This window comes from Agelaius tricolor, unplaced genomic scaffold, assembly GCF_023055355.1.
Source record: "Agelaius tricolor isolate 1412-34295 unplaced genomic scaffold, bAgeTri1.0.p SCAF_3, whole genome shotgun sequence".
Lineage (NCBI taxonomy): Eukaryota > Metazoa > Chordata > Aves > Passeriformes > Icteridae > Agelaius > Agelaius tricolor.
The window spans coordinates 20,607,364-20,631,860 of record NW_027269263.1 but is presented as its reverse complement, the minus strand read 5'-3'; the positions used below and the strand labels follow the sequence as shown (position 1 = coordinate 20,631,860).

The 24,497-nt window shown below is 39.4% G+C and overlaps 1 protein-coding gene across 35 annotated transcripts in view; it reads right to left on the bottom strand.

Moving 5' to 3' along the window:
* The window catches only part of TNRC6B (trinucleotide repeat containing adaptor 6B), a 132,074-nt gene that overhangs the window by 27,630 nt on the left and 79,947 nt on the right, over window positions 1-24,497 (bottom strand). For 28 of the 35 annotated variants that reach the window (XM_071422960.1, XM_071422933.1, XM_071422941.1 and 25 more), the window contains 10 exons: window positions 21,567-21,588; window positions 19,745-20,089; window positions 14,082-16,409; window positions 12,628-12,786; window positions 10,139-10,317; window positions 8,870-8,944; window positions 7,500-7,545; window positions 3,935-4,083; window positions 2,594-2,764; window positions 242-367 (listed from right to left, as the gene is read on the bottom strand). In XM_071422960.1, coding sequence (XP_071279061.1) covers window positions 242-367; window positions 2,594-2,764; window positions 3,935-4,083; window positions 7,500-7,545; window positions 8,870-8,944; window positions 10,139-10,317; window positions 12,628-12,786; window positions 14,082-16,409; window positions 19,745-20,089; window positions 21,567-21,588 — 3,600 coding nt within the window. The remainder of the gene's footprint in view (window positions 1-241; window positions 368-2,593; window positions 2,765-3,934; window positions 4,084-7,499; window positions 7,546-8,869; window positions 8,945-10,138; window positions 10,318-12,627; window positions 12,787-14,081; window positions 16,410-19,744; window positions 20,090-21,566; window positions 21,589-24,497) is intronic. The other 7 variants (XM_071422966.1, XM_071422938.1, XM_071422944.1 and 4 more) reach the window with 3 other exon arrangements.

The window sequence follows — 24,497 nt, the reverse complement described above, 5'->3', positions numbered from 1 at the left end:
GTTTAAAAATACTGGTAGCGAGCATTTACAATCAACTGCCTTGGAATAATATAGAATGCTAATGCTTCTGCATTGCGCTTTAAGTACTTTTACTATGAATTTTAATGTTTTTATCTTCTCCAATTTTTCAATTTTTTAACATCAAATTGAGACCAAGACAGATGTATAAGTAACCTCAATGATGTGCTCTGAAGGCTGTAGCTCTACTTTTACAAGTAATCAGTTGCTATAAATTCCTTACCTGGGGAGAAAGGAATTGGGGAGGCACTTGCGCCCGGATATTGGGGGAAGGATTTAGTGGCTGCACTGGTGTGTGCATGCCCCTCGATTGTGCTGTGCTGTTTCCAAACAAACCATGATTGCCACCCTACAAAATTAAAGCAGTAGTGAGAAGATGAATCTTGCAGGCTATGCTAATAACTATATCTCAGTAACAATGAGCCAAGCTACTGATTTAAACAGAGTTCCCTTAGAATTACAGACATTTGGCTAAAATCAGTAACAGTCTACCTGGGTTAAAGCCACTGTACTACATTTTTGAGATGCAGGTTGTTTCTCCTTGAACACTGAAGGGTCATGCTTATCTACTAACTTCAAGACATGACAAACCTAATGTTTTAATATTTTGCACTTTATGTATTGGGAAATGGAAACTTGGAGTACAAACAACAAACTAAAAACTTCATTCCAACTGGCTTAAAAGCATGGCAAGACTCTACCAACAAGAATTCTAGTCCCCCATTTTAGAGAAGACAGGTATTTTTCCTGAGCAGGTTGCTGAGATATCACTCACAAGGCTATTTTTTTTCCTCTGTAGGCCTTTCATTAACTAATACTATTTTAGAATTCAAATTTCAAAAATTTCCTTTCTGCCACAAAAACTTCAACATTCTGGATTTGAATATTTTCCTTCCCCTTTTCTCCCACTAAATTTGAAGAAAATTTTCAAGTGAGAAAATTAGTCATGGGGTTTTCTTTAGTGGTTTATTTTCTAATACAAGAATACTTGCTGTTTGAGTTTTTTAATGAGAAGCATTTACTGATTTATAAGCCACTTCTGTAATAAACCCTAATGCATGAATGAGACCCGGGAAAACTTATGATTATGTTTCATGATTTCAGACTCTTCAGCAAACTTTTTTTGGTACCATTAAAAAAAAAAAAAGAAATATTATCAACAGTCTCATACGCTAACTAAGCTACACTCTCTTACTTCTAAAAGCTGAAGCTCATACTTCAAAGCATCCTTAGGGGCCATGAATTTGTCTTTTCAGTTTCAAGACCCTCAGAATTCCCCATCTCCTGCTATCAGGGTGTCTGTGACCCTCAGATACCTGGGGTTCTGAAGAGTGTATTTTCCACTCTTCAGCCATCATTCCCTATTCTGCCTGTCCATGCCAGCATTGTTGCACTCAACATAAATCCATAATTCCAAACTGTGATTGTGCAAGCCTTCACTAAAAGTTTTCCTTCCCTTATATACCAGGATTTCATAAATCCTGTCATAACACTGTGCATAATACTCCTAGCATTAATATGTGTATCCTCTGCTATCCTTTTGCTCAAACACAAGTCTCTCCTCCTGTTTCTACACTGGCAGCACTATGGATTGCTTCATTCACCTGCATCCCCTTCCACCTAAAGTATCTTCTCATTCAGAAGCAACTCCTAAGCATGTAGGAAGACAAACAAAAACCCCCAAAAGACAAGAGGTTTTACCCTGGAAAGAGCCAGATGGAGTCAACTACACTAAAATTTTTGAGAGGCCTCGAAGCTGCAGTTACACTTTCAGCTCTCTCTATAACTCCTCTCTAAAACAAGAGTTCTGCACACTGAGATCAACAACATGTCTGCAAATTTTGGACTCAATCTGATGTTCAACACTGTGTCACATAGAAACAGAAAGACAACACAAAGAAACACCATCATGTTAGGCATGTGACTACATAAGCTAGACCAGATGCAATAATTAGGTACTATTCTTTCATTTCCTAGTATTCCTAAAGTATTTTCTTCTAGAATAATGCAGAACATAAAAGCCAGAAATTCTTCCCAACTGCTGTTAATCACTTAACTAGTTCCCCACCATTTCCCTGTACATAAAAATATCGCTACTTCAAGAATTTTTAAAGGCTACTAAATCAATCCTTACTTTGAGAACTGTGAGGAAGGGAGAAGGGAACAGGCACAATGCTAAATCACTGCAACTTTTTACAGGCTCGTTTCTACATACAAGGCCTTTGAGTGGAGTCTGAAAAACTTCAGTGTTGGGTTTGATGAGGCAAATCAACAGTCTCTAATCAGGTTTTAAGCCAGCAATTAAAGTAAAGGATACCACTAACTCCACAACTTCTGAAAAGCACATCCACCTGCTGCTGCACTGCGACTTAGGAAGAGGCCAACAAAACCAGACCAAGTATGTTCTGATGCTAGGAACCAAAGTGGACTGATTCTCAATGGCCTGAGACAGCTGAAATTTCCATTAACAATTTTAACCTATTCAGCAGAAAAACAAATGCAAGCAACCAACTAACCAGGATTAAGCCCAGGTTGCAGCCTTATAACAATGCATCTGATAAGGTGGCCTGCTTACTTGTCTAGCAGCGAAGTTTTGGGGACTGAGCCCTGAGCCGATTGCCCCAAGGCCGACGTTGGATAGTGTGGAACCAGAGGGAGACAGCTTGTAGCTGGGAGAAGGGGAGAAGGGAGAGCAGGGAGCCTCATCCCCAAGGCACCCATCTTGATTGGAGAAAGGCAAAGTCAGCTGAAGCAGCAGTTAGCCAACAGCAGGAGTTGGTTAGTGAAGCAACAGAACGCAAGAGGAGAGAAAGAGGGACGGTGAGTGACTAGGAAGAAGCAAAGTTAATTGGTAACAGCAGTTACAAGGACAAAACTTCTGATTCAAACAACCACTCGACAATTAAGATTTTGGTCCAAGGAGATACTCTTAGGTTTTCTTTTTAAAAATGCATTTTGAACTCTTATGAAATTAGTTTCTGATAGTGGCTATTACCACTACAGAAGCAAACAAATCTTGAATGAATTCCTAATGTTAGCACACACCTACCAGCATAATTTGTTAGGAAACGCATTAGCTTTGCTCATAGTATTTATTAATTATGCCACCAGAGGGAGTTGACAAAACTGCTTTTTGGCTCGTTATACCAAAATGGAGGAGTTAAATAATTCCTAGACAGTTAACACGCCTTCAGAATTTTTAAACCAAATTTGTTTTCCATTTTACACGTGATAAACTGTATCCAAAAAAACCCAAAACAGCCCTAGAGCATTCTGCATCTATTGGACACTCTCCAATTCATAATGGGAAGCAATTAATATTTGATAATAACAGTGAAAGCTTCTGTTTAAAATAGGCAAGAATATGAAAGAAACACTATCATAACATACAGCAGATGTCACAGAGAAACAGATGTCATACAGAAGCTTACAGTACATGGACATACAGCATAAGGGGTTGTGGAATTTAGAAAGGGTGTTTCCAATAAATGCCAGACATGAAAGAAGAAAAATATTTGGAAGACTGTGATTACTTATATTTACTTAGATCTCAACCAATTTTCTTTAAAGCAGATGACAGTAGTTAGTAGCCGAAAGAATCATCATGATGAAACCTATAACAAATTTTATTGCTACCAGTAGTTACCCTTCCAAGAAAAAAGAAAGTCATCTGTCTACATCAAAACCAGTCTATTCTGGAACAAAAAGCCTCACTTTCTCCAATTTCATTTGTCTATGCACACCCTGACACCTGTTTTATACACACATTCATTCTACCAATAAAACTACTCCACACCTTTTACTACTGAGCTCAATCAGGGTTATTCAATATCTAGCACCTGCTGAGAACTAGGGTAAAAACTGGGATCTTGAACAAAGAGGTTGCTATTAATTTATCTAAAGATATTTCTCTCACCTTCTCAAAATAAGGCCCACTATCTGTGGTTCCCATGTCTTTGGAATTAGGTGGACGGAACCCAGATCGATCCTTTCTCATCATGTCATTAAAATCCCCGAGATTCACAGCTCGTTTATCTACCTCAAACTTCTTATCTGGGAGACCACCTGTAACAAAAAAATGAAATTAGTGCAAATAATCTCATGACAGCAGGTTCACAGCCAAAGAAATAATCTTTAAGATCTGTCTTATAATTTAGCACATCTACAGTTGGTATTAAAAGTGTTGAAAAATAAATGTAGGAAGTTTCATTTAACACCGAACATGTCAATTTACTTTATAGAGTTTAAGATGAAGTATTTATCAAAATTTATGTAGAGATATAAACACAAACATTTCAAGTAATTATATTAATTAATACCTAGTTCTCTGTGTCTCCCAAAACCTGCACAGTAATTTTTTGGGATTCAGTATGTAAAAAGACTACTATTTAAGTTCTCCATGTATTCTGCTTAGCTTCTGCTGGGTTTGACATTGAGAAATTATTTGAGATCATTTTGAAAAATTTGGTCACATGCACATTATTTGGTCAAGGTTGTCCTACAGTCACATGAGCTTAATTCTTAAACACAAGACATCAACAGGTATACTGTAACTTCAGACAGACAACCAAGCTCTTTCAGCCTGCACACAATAACACAACCAGTAACACAGACACTTCTCAAACACCCTCTAAAGTCTCCTGCCATTGTTTAGTCAGTAACCTGGTGAAGTATGAGATGTCAGTAACAGATGACCAAACTGAAACATAGACAGTGAACAAGACATCGATTTTCTCTAAAAGCTTTATCAACAGCCAAAGAGCTGACTGGAAGAAGTTTGCCACCTTACACACTGAACTGTTGCCAAAGAACAATCTTTTTGGTCAGATGTGGCACCTGTAAGCTATTAGATGCATATTGCTACGTTGGAGTAGATGGAAAACATCTTCGTTTTAAAATACGGATGTGATAGAAATGAGCTTTACTGGTATTTTTAGTTTTAAAGAATACTGTTTAGTTAGTAGCACAGATGGTCTTTCCAAGAATCATTTTAAAAACATGTCAGCACAATTAACAAGAAAATCTGTGACTTTTCCAAAGGAAGTTGGTGATGGATAACCTACCCTACCACTGACAAAACACTGACCCTTTATCAGAGCAGAGAGCTAATCGCTTTAACATCTTCAAGACAACTTTTTTTGAAAAAGCTTCTCAAATCCAGCATCTCTTCTTAATGTCCAATCCCAATCTATTAACATTCACAGCGATGCCACTGCCAAGAAGCTATGAAACTGACCACTAATTGCATGGGTTTTTCTTACCCACACAGCTTTCAAAGATGATCCAGCTTCATCCTCTCAGATGCCTTCAACATCGTTTATCACAAGACAGTTGACAAATCACCTACATATCTTAGCTTGTAACTGGAGTCATACTGACCTGGATGAGCTTGTGTTTCTCTGATCCCTTTCTAACACATCCTGAAAGCTACAACTGGCTCTGCAAAAGCACTCACAAAGTGTCACAAACAGCTCAGTGCTGTCAATACCTACATCAAACCACTGCACACAATGCCAGCAACGTGCACTAAAAGGCTCATGTGCTTTAATTCTACACAGGAAGCCTTGGCCATTAGCTGCTTGAAAAGAAACTGAAAGCGAGGCACAGTTGCATCACTGTCTGAAATGAAACTGGGTCAATGCCAACACAAGATGACTAAGCCACAGAAACACCCTTCCGTCCCTCTGGTTATCCTGATGATCCAATCAGCTCCTCAAACATTACTGAATGATGCCTTGTAAAATACACAAAACATTAAAAGAGTACCTCTGAAGGCTTGAAGCACAGATTTGAATGTCACTTAGTGCTGAGGCAGCTGCTTAAAACTCCAGTATAAACAAAGCCTCACTGAGAGAAATGATTGCATTCCTTTATCCCATTCACAGAAAATTCTAATGCAACTTTGAAATGCGTCATGTGAGTCTTGTCCTTTGAACCCATCAACTAAAGCTATAAATAATGGAGGGGGATAAAGAATAGCTTTACCTTATGTAGTACATGACAACTGACAAAATGCAAAAAGTTTGAATTACCCTCTACAGTAGGCAAAACCACTTGTGTATGAATAAATATGAAGCGCCAAATTCTCTACATGCAGAAACATAAAACAGGTTAAATGTTACACCATCTTCATAAAAAAGGACCCTACAAGCCTACTCATAAATAAGTCCATCTTTTAAAATTTAGAAGTAGACCTGGGCTGAGCAACACAGCTTATGGCTTTCCACAAACAAATGCCATCAGCAACAAGAGCAAAACTGCTAAATGCAAAAGTAACCAAAAAACCTACGAAGATCTGCTACATTCTCTGCCTTTGAAACAGAATGCAAGCCATAAGTAATGGATCTACCCAAGATCAAAGGATGCCACCATTAATGGGCACACTAAACTTAAAGAGCAACATATCAAGGTAAAAGATGCAGCCTTTCTTCACCCTTTCACAGGATATTCTGAGCAGCAGTCACCTCCTCAGAAGCTCTGATAGCCTGAGGGTCCTTGAAAGCTCCAAAGGATCCTTAATTTGGAGATAAGAAACTAAGAGAGCTATAATCAACATAATCCAGGCTACCATCCTCTTCATTTGTACATGCTTAGATCTGTTTTTTACCAGCAGCATCTGAAGTCAGGTGAGAACTGAACACCCATGATGGTGACTGATCTCCACCTAGACATTCTTTAGAGAAGCACAATGCAATCAGAGCCTGAGTTCTAGGGAGGATGCATGAGGCCAAACTGGAAATCAAAAAATTGTTACCTTTAACAAAACTGTATCATACCATATAAATAAACATCCTTATAATCTCTGACTGAGATCCTTCACTACTTCAGAAAAGACAGCAATTTTAGGAAACATGAACAACTGAATCCCCTATGAAGTGTGACAGAAATTTAAGAATGTAATGGATTCTAAGCTGAAAGACACTGCATCTGTCTGGATTATATTACAATACCAAATCCAGACCAGGTATTAGATGCAAGTAAGCCTTGACTACCACAGTTCTACCTTTGGTACCACACAGCCCACGATGCTTAAGCTGTGTAGCAATGGTGGTGTAGCTATCCAGAACATAAAATCTACTTCTACTGAAAAGTAATCTGTAATAGCCTGAGGCACGCAACTGAAGAAGTCAATGAGAAAAGATAATTTTTTTCCCCTCACATCACCTCCACGAAGCTGTAGTAAAAGGGATGCCCTACTGGCAGGAGGGAAAATAGTAACAATGAATATAAACTTAGAAAGATCAAAACAGTCTTAAAGATGTCTCTGCCCCAAGTTATAGCTCTGCTCTGTACAGGTATGCATCTTGCACACCAGAGTCAAAGCTTACAGACAAGACAGAAGATGCTTTTTACTCTACCCTTACATTATGAAGAGAGCTAAAACTAAGAATCAAACCCTTCCAGAGTACAGCAGATCATCCTCATAAAAACAGTACAGGTGATCTCACATTTCAAATGTATTGCAATTAAAATATACTCACCTACAGACAAGTCCATCTTACTGCCTGGAATGTCGTCAGTTTGACTCTGGGGGGAAAAAAAAACCCAAAACACAATTCAGTTCTGACTTCTATTCAATGCTGAGAAATATTTCAGGAAGGTAGAACGCAGGAAGAACACACTTGTGCTAATGAAAGTTTCACTTTAAACTGAAACGGAACACGAGGGTTTCTGGTATCACCCTGGACACACCTTGCCTCAACCGCCTAAGGCTGTGCATGGCAAGATCACCCATGTGAAAGCAGACTCACACAGCAACACAGGAAGATGCACAGACAGCTGCTCCATAAATGAACCTCTGGCCATGTGTTCCATAGGTCGAGTGACAAAACACTGTAGTGGCCAAAATGATAGCTCATCCTCATGGCCCGTCATGCCATCAAATCTTGAAGTGTACTGCCATGGGATTCTTCAGTTGGTAGTGTGGGACAGGGTGCTCCCATGGCTTTCAGAAGCATCTACTGTCTAGCAAATGGAACTAGAGCTTGAGAGCCAAAGACATTGCAAACTAATCCTAAGCATGTCAGTGTCAGCTTGTGCAGCCCTAGACTTCTCACACAAACTCTGTATAGTCATCTTCTGCTAGCCAGTATTACATAGTATTCCTGCTTCACAGGATGACAACTAGCACAATATTCTGCAAAATATTTTGCAAATTAGCTTGTCAGAAGTTCCTTTATATAAAAAATTATATAGAATTATTTTTAAATACTTCCCTAAGGCTCTGTCCTTTTCCGAATGATGTGATATTTATTCACTTTACCATACAATCTTTACTTATGGATTTATAATGAGCCCTTTTTTTGCTAAAAAGACCCTGCTGTACCTCAAATATAAATTCAGCCAAGACAGACACAGAGCTGTAAATCTCCTTTTCTGATAGATGGCTGAGATCCAGAACGAATACCTTGGACTTATCACAGATGTCTGACACTACAGGCAGGAGCCTCTATCTTAAGTGCTCTAAACAGCATGTTATGAAAATAAAATCAAAAAACCAAACCCAAAAACAAAGCAACAAAAAAACCCACCCCACACTAAAAAGCAACAATCCTCCCACCCCCAAACCAAACAAACAAAATGAGAAAACACACATCTCCCTCCCAAATCTATTACTTGCAAGGAAACTGCAACCTCAGAGAAGGAACTATCATAAAGTAACTTTAGGAATCACAGTAGATTTAGGGTTTTTCTGAGAAGCCATTCTGAGCCAGCTACTATAGGTATTACAATCAACACCCCAGCATAGCAGATGCAGATAAATAACTCTGAAACAGTTGATATTTTGACTTATTTAAAGCTTACAGCTCTTTAACAAAGTTGCACTTTCTTTTTTAAAAAATTTACTTACTAGCAAGCCCATATTTGAAAACTGTTTGGATAAAGGGTTCATCCACGAATCACTATTTCCTCCTTTTAATGCACACTGAAAAAAAAGGAGAAAAATATTTTTAAGAAACTTCTTGATTCCTTAAATTCTTCTTTATCCTTGAGATGCGCATGTTTAAAATGAAATTCTGGTACCAGAGAAATTAATCTCCTGAAAAAAATAACTTTAAGTATTTACATGTTTGGAAACATTTACCAAATACTGTGTCTTGTACAATTGCCCACTGCTAAATATTCCAAACTGACTGAACATTGTAATGTAGAATGTTTATCACACCTTCAGTTTCATTCTGCAATCTGGAAAGCTTTGTGAACATTGTTTATTTTTTCTTCTGTTACAGTTTAATCCTTTCTTTAATCTAGTGCAATTCAGAGGCAGATTTCTTCCCTTTAGCATGGTGTCTCTTGCAGAGGCACTGAGCTGACCAGCATCTCTCTTTGGTCTTAGTGTAATTTAGAGATCACCAAAACCAATACTAACACAGTTCAACAGTGAAAAATTTCAGTTGTTTTGGTGATTGAAATAAAGCTTTAAGTGAGGAAAAAAGTCCCTGAGAATAATTTCTGTGAAACATGAATTGTGAAACTCCCACCATATCACAGTAGTACTTCCATGTCTCAGGAAACTGCTGTGCCTTGCCTTTGGAGTCTGCCCTACCTACTTCATGAGAAGCAGACACAGCACAGTCCTTCTAACATGAATATAGTAACAAGTGTTACTGTACTAAAGATCATCAATGCAAACAAACCTTAAAAAGAAATTTACTCAGGACTACAGCCAAGCTCCTGCTCCTGTCTGAGGCCAAATGTCAACAACAACAAACATAAGTCAGACATAAATCCAACAGTTGTTAGAAATCAGAAGCTCATGTGCCAAAGGGACTGTGGAATGCAAACTTCAGCTGGCTATGCAAGAACAACAGCAGCAGCCTAACAAAGATGTGTCAGCAAGAGAAGAGAAATAGCCTTGGAATACTTATTTTCATCTAGTAATGGCTGTACAGCTTACGAACCAAAAGAATTTGACACCTACTGGAAGATTTATTAGTCATAACAGGTGTAATATATTAAAGTAAATCCAAAAACCTCCCTTTTTTTACACTCGTTTAAGAGGCACCTTGCTGTAACTCTGCAAAACCTTCCTAAAAAATAACTGCATAGTGCTCTAACATATCAGTCAGACTGTTTTCAGACAACACAGTAGTAATAATGAGTCATTCAAGCATTTTACCTTCATTTGTGTTTTCTTTCCTCCTTGTCCCCAGCTTGTTGAGTTGTGGGAGGAACTGCTTCCCTGAGAGCCTGCTGTGTTCCAGACTCCTCCCTCCTCCTCCTCTTCCCAGCTGGAATGACGTGTTCCTGTCACTGGCCCATCACTCTCTCCCCAGCCATCTTGCATAGATTTAGAACCTTTAGAAACACAAGAAAAAAGCTCAAAAGCAGTCTACAATACCATGCAGCTGGTGATATGACACTGCAACATTGGCTGAGATCATCAGAATCGCAAAGGAATTAAAAAAAAATTCAAAAATGTGTCTTCACTCTAACAGCTGCAAAAACTTGTGCACGAATTCCAAAACCCGAGAGATTTGGTGGCACGTTCACATGTCATGTTGTGCAACTACTTTAAAGAAATGTCAAACCTTTAAAGATATAACAGCAATAGGGACCTCTTATACAGATCCAGCTGATTTAAAAGGCAACCTACTATTTTTGAGTACAAATGAAAGCCTTCAAAGCACACACAAAAACCAGGGGTGCTGAAGATTCTGGTTCAGGTGGTTTATTAATTAATTCCTCTTTCACTTCAAAACCTTAATACGCCCCTCGCCCTACACTCTTCCATAAAATTACAAAAACAACTTTTAGGAATAACAATTAAGTAGAATCTGAAGGCAAACACCTGACATGTCTGAATATAAAAAAAGTCAGGAATTGCAATTAGTCTACCATGGGGATATCTATCCTGACCATAATGAAAATAAGTACAGCAGCATTTTATGGTGGTTTAAGAGATACCTTAAAATGCATCATAAATAAACACTCAGACACTTCAGAGGAAACAGCTTTTTTAAGTCTGTTCAAATGGGTACTAAAACTGAAGGCTGCTTATGAAACATACTGGTCCAAGTGCAAAAAAACTACCTCTTGGCCCTTTAATCCTGCTACTTACACAGAAAAGGCTACAATAAAGTATTATGTCTGCAAAGTCAAGAACACAATCTGGAAATGTTATACTGGGAAGTCCCTGCAGCTTGAATTGATTTCAGGTGACAGTGCTTAAATATATACTATGCTACTACATGATCAGAGATTATTTTTCTGCACTGATAGCTCTCTAGGACTCTTGAACATGAAACTTCCGCCAGAATATTCTCATGCAACGCTGGCAGAACTACGTAAATGTACTTTTTTAAACAGGAAGATACTGATCTATGCTTCCTTCTTTGGCTCCAAACTGATTTTTTCCCTTTTCTGATCACAGCTGGTCTGTATCCTGTCCCTAGATTTTGCTCTAGAGCTGGGGACAGCTCACATACAAAACAGCATGTGTAGGTTGCAGTTCTTTGGTTATGGCACACTCATGGTAAGCAAGTGACCAGGTATAGTCTTAAAGGACTGTGTTAAACATTAATCAATCAACAGAATTTTCAATAGATCAGTTTCAGAAGTTCTTATTTTGGTCATATTTAGGTATCTTTTTATAGAAAAAGGAAGACAGCCATCTAAAATCAACTTAGCATCCTCAAAATGCCAAGTCTGTGGGGCAGGCATGGGAAGCTGGTCATCCACAAAAGCCTGCTGTAACAGTAACACTAAGGAAGCAAAGCTTTTTGTTTCAGAAATGGAATTATTTAATTGGTATGGGAAGAAGGGAGAATAATGCAACAGCAAGCTATCTACACAGCACTTCATTTCAAACAATTACATGTTGCAAAAGCAACTTCTGGGCTGGAAACAGTTTTACAGTGGGTATCATCAAGGCAAGCTCAGTAACACCTGTGCATCATCAATAGTCCCTACACGGAAACGTCACATCCAAATGTTACTGACTTTGGCAATAACATTGCTTTTGTTTGTTGTTTTTTCCTTAAAAAGAAGGAAATAAAAATTATACAAACAACTTACATCATCAAGAATAATACCCACAAAAACTCTTAATATAGCAAAATTTTAACTTTGAAGTAAATTTTCAAAATATTTCAACATCTCATTCACAGAATGTGGTAGGCATTTAGGTTCTACTACAAGTGCACTTCTTAAGAGTTACAATTTTTTTCACTTGCACAATTAAAAAAAATCCATTCAAAGCCAAGTTGCATTATCAAAGCATGGATAAAGATGTAACGGCCTCCAGAGTGAAATTTGTCAGTACTGTGCATGCCTTTTCCTGATATGGTCAGAAAAGGTGACTTATCATGTAACAAATAGGCAGCCAGAGAAAAAAAGAAAAATACACATTTCCTTACTGTGTTCCAGCACTTCCAGAATCAGAGTTGCTCATTTAACTCTTAAGTTAGGAAAATTTTACTGCCTTAAAAGACAAAGTTTCAGTCATTTACAAACACTTAATACTCATCCATCAAAATCCTATAAAAACATTCAACGCTGCTTTTAGGCCTCAGATAACAATTCCTCTACAGGTGACCTATGTCAAAAGGCCAAACACAAACATCTCCAAGGCAATTGCAAAGAAACTGGTGTCTGGCCCATACTCACTAGATTTCATGGCATTCGGGGCGGTGGAAGGTGCATTCCCCCAGCCTGTAGTCGATGCTCCTGGATCATCTACTTCACCCCACCCGGGACTGGTTTCATTTGGCTCACCCCAGGCGGACGTACCATTATCTGGAGCAGGTGGAGTGCTTTTGCTCCAGACTGCACAAGGAGAAAGAGGTTTCATTACAGACGATTCAGATAATGAACTGTTTACTGCAGTGCAGCACCACGTCTTTAATTTACTGCTTCATTCTTCTTGCTGAGAACTTTGGGTTCTCAGAAGCATGTGTGCAACAGAATTGACAATCATTCACAACTAATTTAGAGTGGGCACTGACCTCCAGGGATGAAAAGGAAGAGAATGCTATGATGAGTAATACTCTTCTCCCAGATTAAACACGAACCCCACACGTAATACTGTCCTCCTATCTGTGAACTTTTGTGACTAATTACAAGCATCTAACTTAGGGTTTTATATACTGACTATAGGACATATTTGCAGTACATATTAAATCAAGACAGAATTCTTTTGAAGTGTCTTTGAGTCAGAGGAAAAGATTACATAACAATAATTTCTTAATACATTTCCAGGCTATGTAACTTTTTCTTGTTCTTATTCCAAAGAATAAAGTATTTCTCCAAGTATTCTTTATCACACAGCAAAGCTGAACTTGACTAAAAAAACCTGTCACAGACATAATACATTTCAAGTGTTATCTGAGTGTTTCAGAGCAAAATGTTTGACTAAAAATAAGTAAAGATTTTCTCCACATTTCTCTAATAATTAAATGTAAAAAATGCTACTTAGTCCAGAAAAAGGGAAGCTCAGGGGAGACCTTACTGCTCCCTACAAATATGTGAAAGCAGGCTGTAGCCACGTTGAGGGCAGTCTTTTCCCAAGCAGCAAGAAATAGGACAAGAGGAAATGGCCTCAAGTTGCACCAGGGCAGGTTTCAAATGGATATTAGGAAAAACTTTTCACCAAAAGGATTGTCCAGCACTGGAACAGGCTGCCCAGGGAAGTGGTCGAGTCACCATCCCTGAAGATATTCATAAGACCAGCAGATTTTTGCACTGATGGACACTGGTTAGTCATGGACTGAGCAGTGCTGGGCTTATTAAGTTTATGGCTGGACTCAGTCTTAAAGGTTTTTGATTCTGTAATTTAACCTGTTCTTCAGAGGTCAAATTGAATATGCAGATTTGCCAGCTAACAAACATTTCCTGGCAAGGTGACCAGTATTCAGATCACAGTTACTGAAGCATAACAAGCAGAGGACTGATGGATTCAAATTTTAAAGACACTTTAAATACAGAACCAAATATTCAAATCAGAATTTGGTTTTCTTTATAGAATAAAACTATCAAGAACTGGTGGCTACAAGCACCTCTCTTATGCATTAAGGCCACAATCAAATACAGGAGCTTGCTGAAGAAAGGAACAAGACTAGTACCTGATGCTTGTGATTTGCTAGTCATCGGAGTAGGCAGGCTCTGCTCCCGTGGGGCCTGTCCTCCTTGTGAGTTCTTGTCCCACAGATTCACATTCTTGTAGTTGTAACTGCTGGGATCTCCCCACGCTGAAGTGCCATCATCAATATCCATTTTTCGACTGATTGACTGTGGAGAAGGTTCTTCCCAGCCACTAGGCTCCTCCTCTTTGGGGGCAGCTGGCTGTGGTCCATTGTTCCAGTTTGGGTTTGGAGGCCGCCCGTTACTGGGAGTTTGGGGCGGTGGACCCCAGGAACCAGAAGACTCCTGCTGTTGCTGCTGGTGCTGTTGCTGCTGCTTGTTCCAGGAGTTGGGCTGTCGACCCGTCTCGTTCCATGTTGAAGTTCTTTTACAATCGTCCCATCCACCCTTTGAAGCAGAGCTTGTATTTGCACCATTACCCCAAGTTCCAATCTCATTTTGCCCACCTTCACCCCAGCCAGACACTGGCTTGTTTCCTGCACTTTCCCAGTTACTGCTTTTTGTTTGGTCAACTTCCTCTCCCCAACCGTTCTTTCCAGAAGACCATCCTTGATTACTTTGCCGTCCACCCCACCCCTGATCCTTACTAGAGCTGTCATTCCAAGAGGAAGATGATTTTTCTTCTTGCCTTCCTCCTCCCCAATTAGAAGAATTGGAGTTCTTATAGTCATTCCATCCTCCAGTATTTTTGGGGTCCTTCCACTCCGTTGGGGTTGAGAGCTCACCCCATCCAGACTTGTTTTGATTGCTTTGGCTGGGTACATCGCCCCAGCCCCCTGAGTTCTTTGTCTGTGTGGCAGAGCTCTCCCACCCCTCAGTTCCTTTATCAGACTTCCCCTCGGGTCGTGGCATCTCTTCAATATCCCACACGGTATCTTGCTTAATTTGAGTCTGGCCCCAGCCGGTGTTGGAAAGCACTCGGGGGTCCAAGTCAGTCCTGCTCAGCAATGTCTGCAGGACTGCCTGGCAATCAGGATGCGTGGGCCTGTATGATCGGCGTCCAGAATTGTGACTGTCACTACTTCCTGCTTTGTGGTTGCTTCCAGTGCTTTGACCTCCAACCTCACTTCCTGCAGAGCTGGAAGATCTTCCCCAACAGGGAGCCTGGGAATTGCCTTGGTTTTCAGGAAGAGGGTGGCCTTTTTGATTGTCCCATGCTCCAGTGCTAGAATTTGGTTGGTTTGGACCACTCCACTCTCCAATCTTCAGTTCATCAGACCCAGACAGCTGTTTCCATTCTCCCTGAGAGACCCCAGATGTTAATTTGTTCCCTTCACCCCATTTGCTTTCGTTTGCATGCTGAGGGCCAAAGTTCCAAGACCCACCACCCGTAGACCGGTTATTGTTATCCCAAGAATCACTTCTTGACCCATTAGGTTTTTGAACAGAAGCTCCTTTCCAGGAGTCCTCTCTATCCTTTCCATTGTTCCCATGGTTTCCAGAATTGCTCTGCCCAGAGACTGTTTCAGTTCCAGAAGACCCCCTAGCTGTACCCCAAGATCCAACACTCCCAGTCTTTCTTTCTCCAGTGCTTTGAGAAGGGGTGTCAGTGCTCCTGGAAGGGTTCCCCAAGCCCATTTCAAAGGGCATTCCCTTATTCTCCATAGGGTTTGGTGAACTTAAGTTCAAGGAGTTAGTGTTTCCATTTTTTGGTCCATCAGTGTTATGAATTTGAGCCTGTTCTCTGCCAGAGACAAAGTTAACACCCGCATTTTCCATCTTTGACTGCTGTTCCCTAGAGGTCTGACCTACTGTGCTAATCTGTGCATTGGAGCTACCACTATCAGATTCCAGAGTTCCTTTCCTAGAATTGCCCTCTTGAACCAGTGCTGGCCAAGCAGATGGGTTGCTATTTGGGTTAAAGTTGCTGAAACCAGAACCGGGACTGATTCTGTCTTGTCCACTTAAGTTCCTCCAATTACCTAGTCCATTGTTACTCTCGGCAGCAGGGTTGGAAGATTGACCAGATTTAGCCTTGGGATCAGATTTCCAGGCCCCAAGATTACATTCGTTTCCAGCGCTTCCAGACTGGCACTGGCTTCCTTTTCCTTTGTTACTAGTGGTGCTTCCTGGCAGAGCGTTCTTCTCCAAGCCAGGGTTCGAGGCACTGTTGTTATCGGTGGTGTTTTCGGAAGAAGACTCAGCATCTTTGCTGGCAATACAAGGCCACTCTTCCATGTCAGACCCGTCTACAATCACCTTGTCCCAGATGTGAGTTGGGTTGGCGTTGGTGCCGCTGTTGGAGGAGGCTCCAGGACCCCAAGTGGAATTTGCATAATTTGAAGCAGCAGCACCTCCAATTGCTGAATCTAAAAGAAAATAAACCAAGAAAACACCGAAAAAGGTGTAATTAGTAATCTGAATTATTTACAAGCATAGAATATCAGATTTTTGACATCAGTTATCCCACTTATTTTGCAGAGCATAAACTCCATAGTAACTGCTGCAGCAGTATTCATAAGTGAATATATACTAATACTACCAGTACTGGCTCATATGACAGCTTCCATGAAAATAAGGCAAACAGCTTAAAAAACTCCCCTCCCAGACTCAATTCCTATGTTATATATTCCAAAGTAAAGATCACAATTTCTGGTTGCTAATACTTTCAATAGAAGATAAGATCAGCTTTCAGTGCCTGTCTGAGGATTCCAGTTCTTAGCTTAAACAATGAACATCCAATGAATGCCTTCCAGATCCCCCTTCACCGAGGGCCACCAATGAGGATCCAGACTTTACAGCAAAAGTTGAAACTCCCTTGTAAGCTTTGAATATTGATGAACAGCAGTTTGTCTTCAACCACTAAGTCCCACCCACCAAGATCCAAAAGATCAAGCAGTTTCCAAGTACATTCTGTTCCTTCTGTTGCTTTAACCTCAATGCAAAGTGAACAATAGCAAGGAAGTATGACTCTACTGATATTTTTATCTGTCTATCTTTTTAGCACAGAGTAACCTTTTTTTTTCCTTCCAATTAAAAAACTTTCTGATTACACAGATCACAGGAAGAACTTAAAGAGGACAGACAAAGACAACTTCAAAAGACTGCAAGGTTGCAAGGTTTTGAACTTAGAAATGATTCAGACAATGAATGATGCATAGGCAGCTCTGAACTTAGCAAGATCTTCAAATCAGTGGCTTTAACAGAACATTTAATTTCTGTGAAGACGTTCTAAAAGTACTAAGACTGGGCTGCTTGCTCACATATAGCATGCTAAGACACAATTTAATGGATTGTTTTATGAAACCAGCCTTCCTTTGCTGCTTTTGACAGTGGCAATAATCATAACTATGAAAGACTTTTCACCAATAAAATTTAAACCTTTTTGTCCAAAACTGTCTTGTATGCCCTGAATTACCATTGGTATTGGAAGAATTACATAGAATACCCATCATCTCAGTCTCCTGCATTGGTATGAGACAATAGTATACTTGGTGACATCTTTCAAGACACTAGTCTTGCCAGAAGGATTTCAATCCCAGTAGAAAAAAGTCGATATGAAGAAGGATTATGTGTTGACTTCTGATATTATCCTCAGCAACGCCACCCATGACTATCTAGTGAATATAAAAATGTGAGCAAGTAAGTAAACTGCATGGTCTTCCCCATTGGGAACCTGCTTTTGTTTTCTTTCATGTGGCATGAATTTAACCACAGTATCAGTGCATACATGCTCGACCAAACTGGGCCAAAACTGAAGTTCAATTTGTCAACAGCCAGATGTGAGGTGGGATCAGTGATGTATGAGGCAGATAACACTGCACTTCCATAAGCACTTTGATGAAGCACCTAAGGCTGTGTCTAATAAGAGAGACACAGCCCCAGTGTCTCTCTTGTTCACCTGCTCATTCCCACTCCTCTGGCACACCTACACTCTCATATGCTAGCATCTATGCTCTCACTGATATTCAGTTGGGTGAATAGGTAAAAGTCATCCAGACTGAAATCAGTTTTAAAAGCAAACCTGATGTAATTTTAATATAAGTCAGATCCCTAGCCCAGTTAATTCGTTATGGAGCAGAAAAATGGATGGGGTGAGGCAGGTCTCAAGGCCTCATATCTTTCCTGGCACTCCTGACTTACATCAGGATAATGCAACTAACCACTGGCTAATACAGCCATGTACCCTCTTAGTTGTTAATGCACCATTAAATGAAGTGTAAAAACGTGAGAATGTGTAATACCAAATTTCAACCTCAAGTTGAACCTTAGGTGTCAAATAAATGCATACAACTTAAGGAGCTGCTCAAAATACTTCAAAATGGTCCACATATAGTACACCCAACCGCAAAAAGTGTTGCTCATGAGAAGTTTTGAAAACTTTTAGAATGCTTCACTAACACAAATTTTTCTTAGTCAGTCTACTATAATAACTGTGAAGGCATACCAGTACCAGGATTTGATATAGGAACCACAGACTTCAGTGCATGTTTTGTTTCAGGTGTTTTAACAAAAAAAGTTATTTCCAACACATCTGTTTTTAAGCTGATAAGTAAAAATTCTGCCATTGTAGTTTGACATTCACCTTCTCCTTTATTAAACAGCAATTATCAAATACAAGATAAATACTCTGTCATACAGGGATTCACTACAAATGAATTGAAGTAGTGAAGCCACAAAACAAATGGAATTATTATTTTTCCTAGAATCCTATTTAATAAGGACAGCCATCCCACCTAGCTGACTTCATTCTGTACAAGTCACCTGTTTTTAATTCCAAACCACAGAGAACTAAAAAAAGTTTGATTTCCACGATGGTAAAAAAATCATGATCCCATTGATCTGGCATGATATCCAAAGAAAACTCAGACATACTGGTATCATTTTCTTCTTCTTGACTTGCAAGTATTTAATATTTCTTTTTATAAAATCCTTATTGTTAGAATTGAAGCTGTCCTTGACTTCACAGGTCACCTAAGTCTTTCTTTAAAAGGCAGATATTTTGAGTGGAATTCTGTTTGTTCTCCTATTATAATTAAAGAAGAAATATTACAGCTACTGCAATTCACCAAGGGTCTAAAAAATTCAAGAGCAGCTTTAACTTCCCCATGCTCACCAAACAACCCTAAAATCAATTTATCTTCTGGAATACAAAATGAATGGAAAAGTAAAAACAGAACAGTCACCACTTGTACAAAAAGGCTTATCTGAGTACAAAAGATTACTACCAAAAAACAGAAGTGAGGAGCAATAGGTCGCCTTTGTGATTCCTCCAGACAAGATGTGACAGACGCCTGCCCTTTGCAGACCTGGCATCTACATGCCTGTTTTACGAGATGATACAAAAATGTGACAAGACAGGAAATTCATGTCAAAGAAACCTGAAGAGCCATTAGGAACTACTCAGTGACAACCATAAAATGCTGTTTATTTATGCCTCGCGTTTACCTTGCTGCAGAACATTTCAGCAACCAATTAAAACCACTCAAAACATACTTGAAAAAATTAAACCTCTTGTTCCATCTAGTAGTAAAAATTATATATCCATTGCTGCCAACAGAAGCCTGCACACTGAAACAGCAGAAACTCCCCAAAAGCAACCTGATTTCTGTTATATAATGACAGGCTTATGTACAATTTCAGCCATCCCTTTCCTGCCACGCACCAATGCCTTCCTTTACTATCACTTATTATCATCACTTGCCTGTTGCAGTCCCACTGTCGCTCTGCAGCAGTGCTCCTGTCACTGGTTGTGCGTTGTTTGGGTTTGCTCCTGGTGCTGCTGGGGAGGGAGGCCCTGCTCCACCCCCAAGGAGCATGCAGGATGGCGGAGGGGGCTGCCCACGTTTCAGTAACACTTTGTGGTCCTGCTGGCAACGGAATCGCGGCGGCACCTCCCGAGGCATGTAGCGGGCGGCGCTTGGCGGTTGTCCGTTCGGCACTGCCACCCTCTTGGCATTGTTGCCACCATTGACTGGTGGCGATGGAGAGTTGCCAATTGGGCTGGCAGCCACTGGTTGGCTTAAACTTGGTTTCGTCACTTCGGGCACTGAAAAACAGGAAGGATGAAAATCAGAAGTTTTTCCACTTAAACCTGTGCTAGCTACAAGAACTCACTGTGACTCTTCATTTTCGTTATTTAATCTCTGAAATACTATGCAGCTTCCACCTTCTCAACAACCAAAAACAATTTAAAGAAGCAGGAATAAGCAGTAGCAGCAGACATTTTGCTCCCATGTGCAACTCTGTAGTCTAGGATGAAACTCTACGTTCATCAATTTTGCTCTAAGCCAAAAATTTCTTGCAAATGTAAAGTTGGCAACAAATATACCCTAGACAGTGACTAATTTTAAAATATGAGCAGTCAAATGTAACTGGCTCCACCAGCCTGGTCTTCAATTGGCTTTTGGATTGTTATGCATCACCATCTTAATGGGAAATCTGAAATAAGAACCCAAGTTTTCACCTGTTTACTAGGCTGCACAGCCGCTGCCTAAACAAACAGAAGATGGGAAATAATCTGCCTCCTTTTGGATTCAGAGGTAACAAATCTGAATTGCTGCTGTTTGTGCTGCTCTTCAGCAAGGCAGTAATACCTGACTCTCACCCAAAAGACAGTCCTACACAGAGCAACTGTATTTGGCTCACTTGAGGTTGCCCTGCTGGTCACCATGTGCCCCTATAAGCAAAGACAAGCTGCTCCTGAGGACTATTATGTACTGGAGAAGAAAATCACAAATCCTTGAGACACTAACACCACCACAAAATTTGCTCAAGAGCCTCTAGACAAACTAAGCACAATTAGTAAAACTTTTACTCTTACAAATTTGAGATCAACACAAGTGGGTCTCTCTTTGGCAACATTAATGCACTATTCACCACATTTTATTTCTTAAGGGTCTTCCGATTTCTCTAGATAGGTTTCATTGCCCAAACCCCAAAAAGTTCTTGTTAGCCATAAAATCAAGTTACTATTTTAGTGCTTTTCTTTCACTAAGGCAATTTCCCCACAAAATTTATCAAAAACTGATATACAAAGCAAGATTAAATATATTTTTACAACAGCTAAATTATTTTGTTCAAATTTCAAGATCCTCATTCATCAGTCCTGTCTTCTCTATTGGACTTTTATGTGCCTGAATTTAAGTTTCCAAACCCAAGAAATTTCCATTCATTTTGGTACCTCTCTATAAGCAGTACTTTTGCCGTCTTTCATTCCCTTTATAAAGGTGGTTTCAGTCTTGGTTATTTGCCTAAAACCATTGTAAAACAGAGAACTGAGTATTTCAGCTAACCTATCTCATCCACAATCCTCATTTTTTCTTCAAGTATTTAGATGCTGACAACACATCTGCAGAATAGTTGTAGCTTCTCCATTTTAATCACCTCAACTTATTTCTTCTGAATACTCATATTCAGTGTTTCATCTTTGCTCATATGTCCCCTTCCTTTTCTAACAGTTTTGGTAAAGATCTGAATCTTGGCTCAAGTCAATAAAAGTACTCCTTAGGATCAAGGATTCTTACCTTTGGTTTTTTGATCTGTGACCTGCAAATTAAGAGCAAGAATGTAAATAGAGTTTTAATCAGTGCAAAACAAACATTGAACATGTTGTGCTAAATCACAGTCTTAATAAATTAGCAAAATAACAGAGTTTGTTGTTGAATGAAAACAACCAACTGATTAACTACAAAAGTTTAAACGGTACTCCTAGTTATATATATATATATATATATACATATACATCAGAGGTTTTCAGAAGTGTTACAACTGCTATAATAACTCTACCTGATGCCGAAGTCCCTGGCAGAAACAATCATACTTCACTCATAATTTTAAGTACTCAATCCTCCTCCTCATCCCAAACATAGCTTCCAAATCACAAAAAAACACATCCCATAGCATTACAGTTCTCTCAGATTTTGGAGATGAAGTATTTCAGGTAAAGTGTAACAAAACCTTCCTTCTGTTGAGAGTATCTTTACAGTAGACTGTTAGGGCCTGAAGTAACCACAGCAGTCTGTCTCTCTGCCATCTTCCCATTTCACCTTTCCTAGAACATCTCTTCCAAGGAGAAGTAACTCTAAACCTTACTGGATTCATTTCCACACTTACAAAGAGTACCAGCAACACCTATAAAGTAAACGTACTGAAAGCAACAAGAATTTAATGACTGAAATGAGTATTCATGCTGGCCAACAAACTCAATATGGGTTTGTATTTGTATCTGTACCCTACATTGTTTCAGCATAGCAGATTTCAAGCTACTGCACTGACAAACACATCGCTGGTATATTCTCCGGAATTGTGTGTATTGTAGCATTTTTTGAACCTGTCCATCATGAGTTCCACTACACAATAATGAAAAAACCCTAAAGATCATCATGTGTCAGGTTCTATGACACCTATTCTTAAAAGAAATTGCTGAACTAGTCCATATTTCTGGAAAGCACACAGCAACAGTATAGAATAATGAAAGCACAAGTAAAAAGCAGTTTATTGTTGAAACTAACCAAGCCAGAACTCCTTTGTATGGTAAAGAATAAAAAGACGAACTGCACTAAATTGCTATGGCATCGTTTACTTTGGAAAGATGAAAACTGCAATATGCAAAGTGGAACATTCACAAAAATACAAAATCTTAAGCATTGTAACCTCACAGACATACACTATCCCAAAGCCTCAAGGACAATAAAAATGTATATGGGCCAAAACCATGTCTGTGCCAAGCCACACATCAATTTTCAACTTCACTTATGAAAAATCCTGTATGCATCAAATTACATCATCTTCTGTGACAGTTAAAGATTCTGTTACATGCTTAATTGACCCTGATGCTTGGCTACTAAAGGAAAAGAGGAAAAAATATTAATTAGCACAATCTGGTAATGCAGATATGTTTACTATAGTCAACAGTAGACACATTTAGTAAATTAGTAACTTGTCTACTTGGATAAAAAACATTTTACTGAATCCTTGAAAAATTCTACACAATAAACACAAATGACTTTAGACATAAAAAAAACCCCACCAAATAAACCCAAAAAAACCTTCTGCCTATATTGTCTCTCTCTCCTAGTCAAAATGATCTGGTTTTGTGATTGCTTTCATCTAAAATTCAAAAGCTGAAAAAAATATGACAGTGTCTCGTATTTACAGCTGTCATCTGTCTGTGGGCAAGCTTTGAGCATCAGCAGGGAGGGAGCAGCCACAGTGAATGGGAAGCTGGAATAAATCTCAGCCGACTGAGGAGCTACCAAATAGCTCCCTGGACACCAACCACAGGTATATTTAAGCTGTGAACTTGTTTGTGTAACTTCCCTTAAAGTGATTTTTTTTTAATTTTACTTTTTAAGTTTCAGATGATCCAGACAGAACAACTGTTTCATGTTAAACAAACTTAGTTTGAAAATGGCACCCTGAAATCATTGCTGCTTATTTGGTGAACACCTCCACAGCCAGTAAGAATGAACACACACATTTATATTTTGTCCATTTGGCTGCCCACTTTGCTATTCTTACCTATCTCCAGCTATTACTGTCAAGTTAGGCTTCTAGGAGATTAAATTACTTATCTTTACCCTTCCTGAGAGAGTGGTAGAATATGTACTGAACAACTTACTAGGTGAGAGACCACACAGGAAAGCTGGCAAATCTCTTTTGTATTCAAAGCACCAATTCCTCAATAAACACAGCACTGTTATCAAGATGATCAGTACAGCCTTTTCAAGTTTGCCTTTTATCACTGAATATCAGCTCATAATCTTCAAGTCTTTACTCTTTATTCATAAGGGTCTGCTCTTTCTTGGTTCTACATACCTTTTTTGTACTTGAACATTAAACAGCACCAACACTGAGGCAAAAAGACACTGGAGAGACCTTTTCGGTAGCAACTGCTCTTTTGCACTGTTATTTGGAGATGAATCAACTGGATGAAGACAACTGACACACATTTATCCACACCCAGTTTAAACTGATAGACTCAAATTGGTGAAAAAGCCCTGGATAAGCCAAGATTTAACTGAGGTTGGTGCTGTCTGCTCTCAGCAGAAACCCACAGAATGTAAGAGTGAACACTGTGATCTTTCATCACCTGATCTGTTACTGAAGCAACTGAAAAACAGAGTACTGAAAGAAAGTAAAGTCTTTTGCTCTCAGTTTCACATCATCATTGATGTTGGAAGGAACAGCCTCTGGAAATCTAATCCATAGTTCCCACCTGTCCTCTAATCCACACCTGTCCTCCAGCTGGCCCCAAGAGGCTTCTCAATTAGAAAAAAAATCATCAAAACTGGATTGCACAGGACCATGTGAAACTCAGCTTTGAGCATCTAAAGACAGGGGCACCATAACCTCTCTGGGAAACCTGTTTGAATGGTTGCCCAGCCACATACACACTCAAAAAAGGAGTCCTTTTATGATTAGGCAGACTTTGAATATGTACATAACACATTATG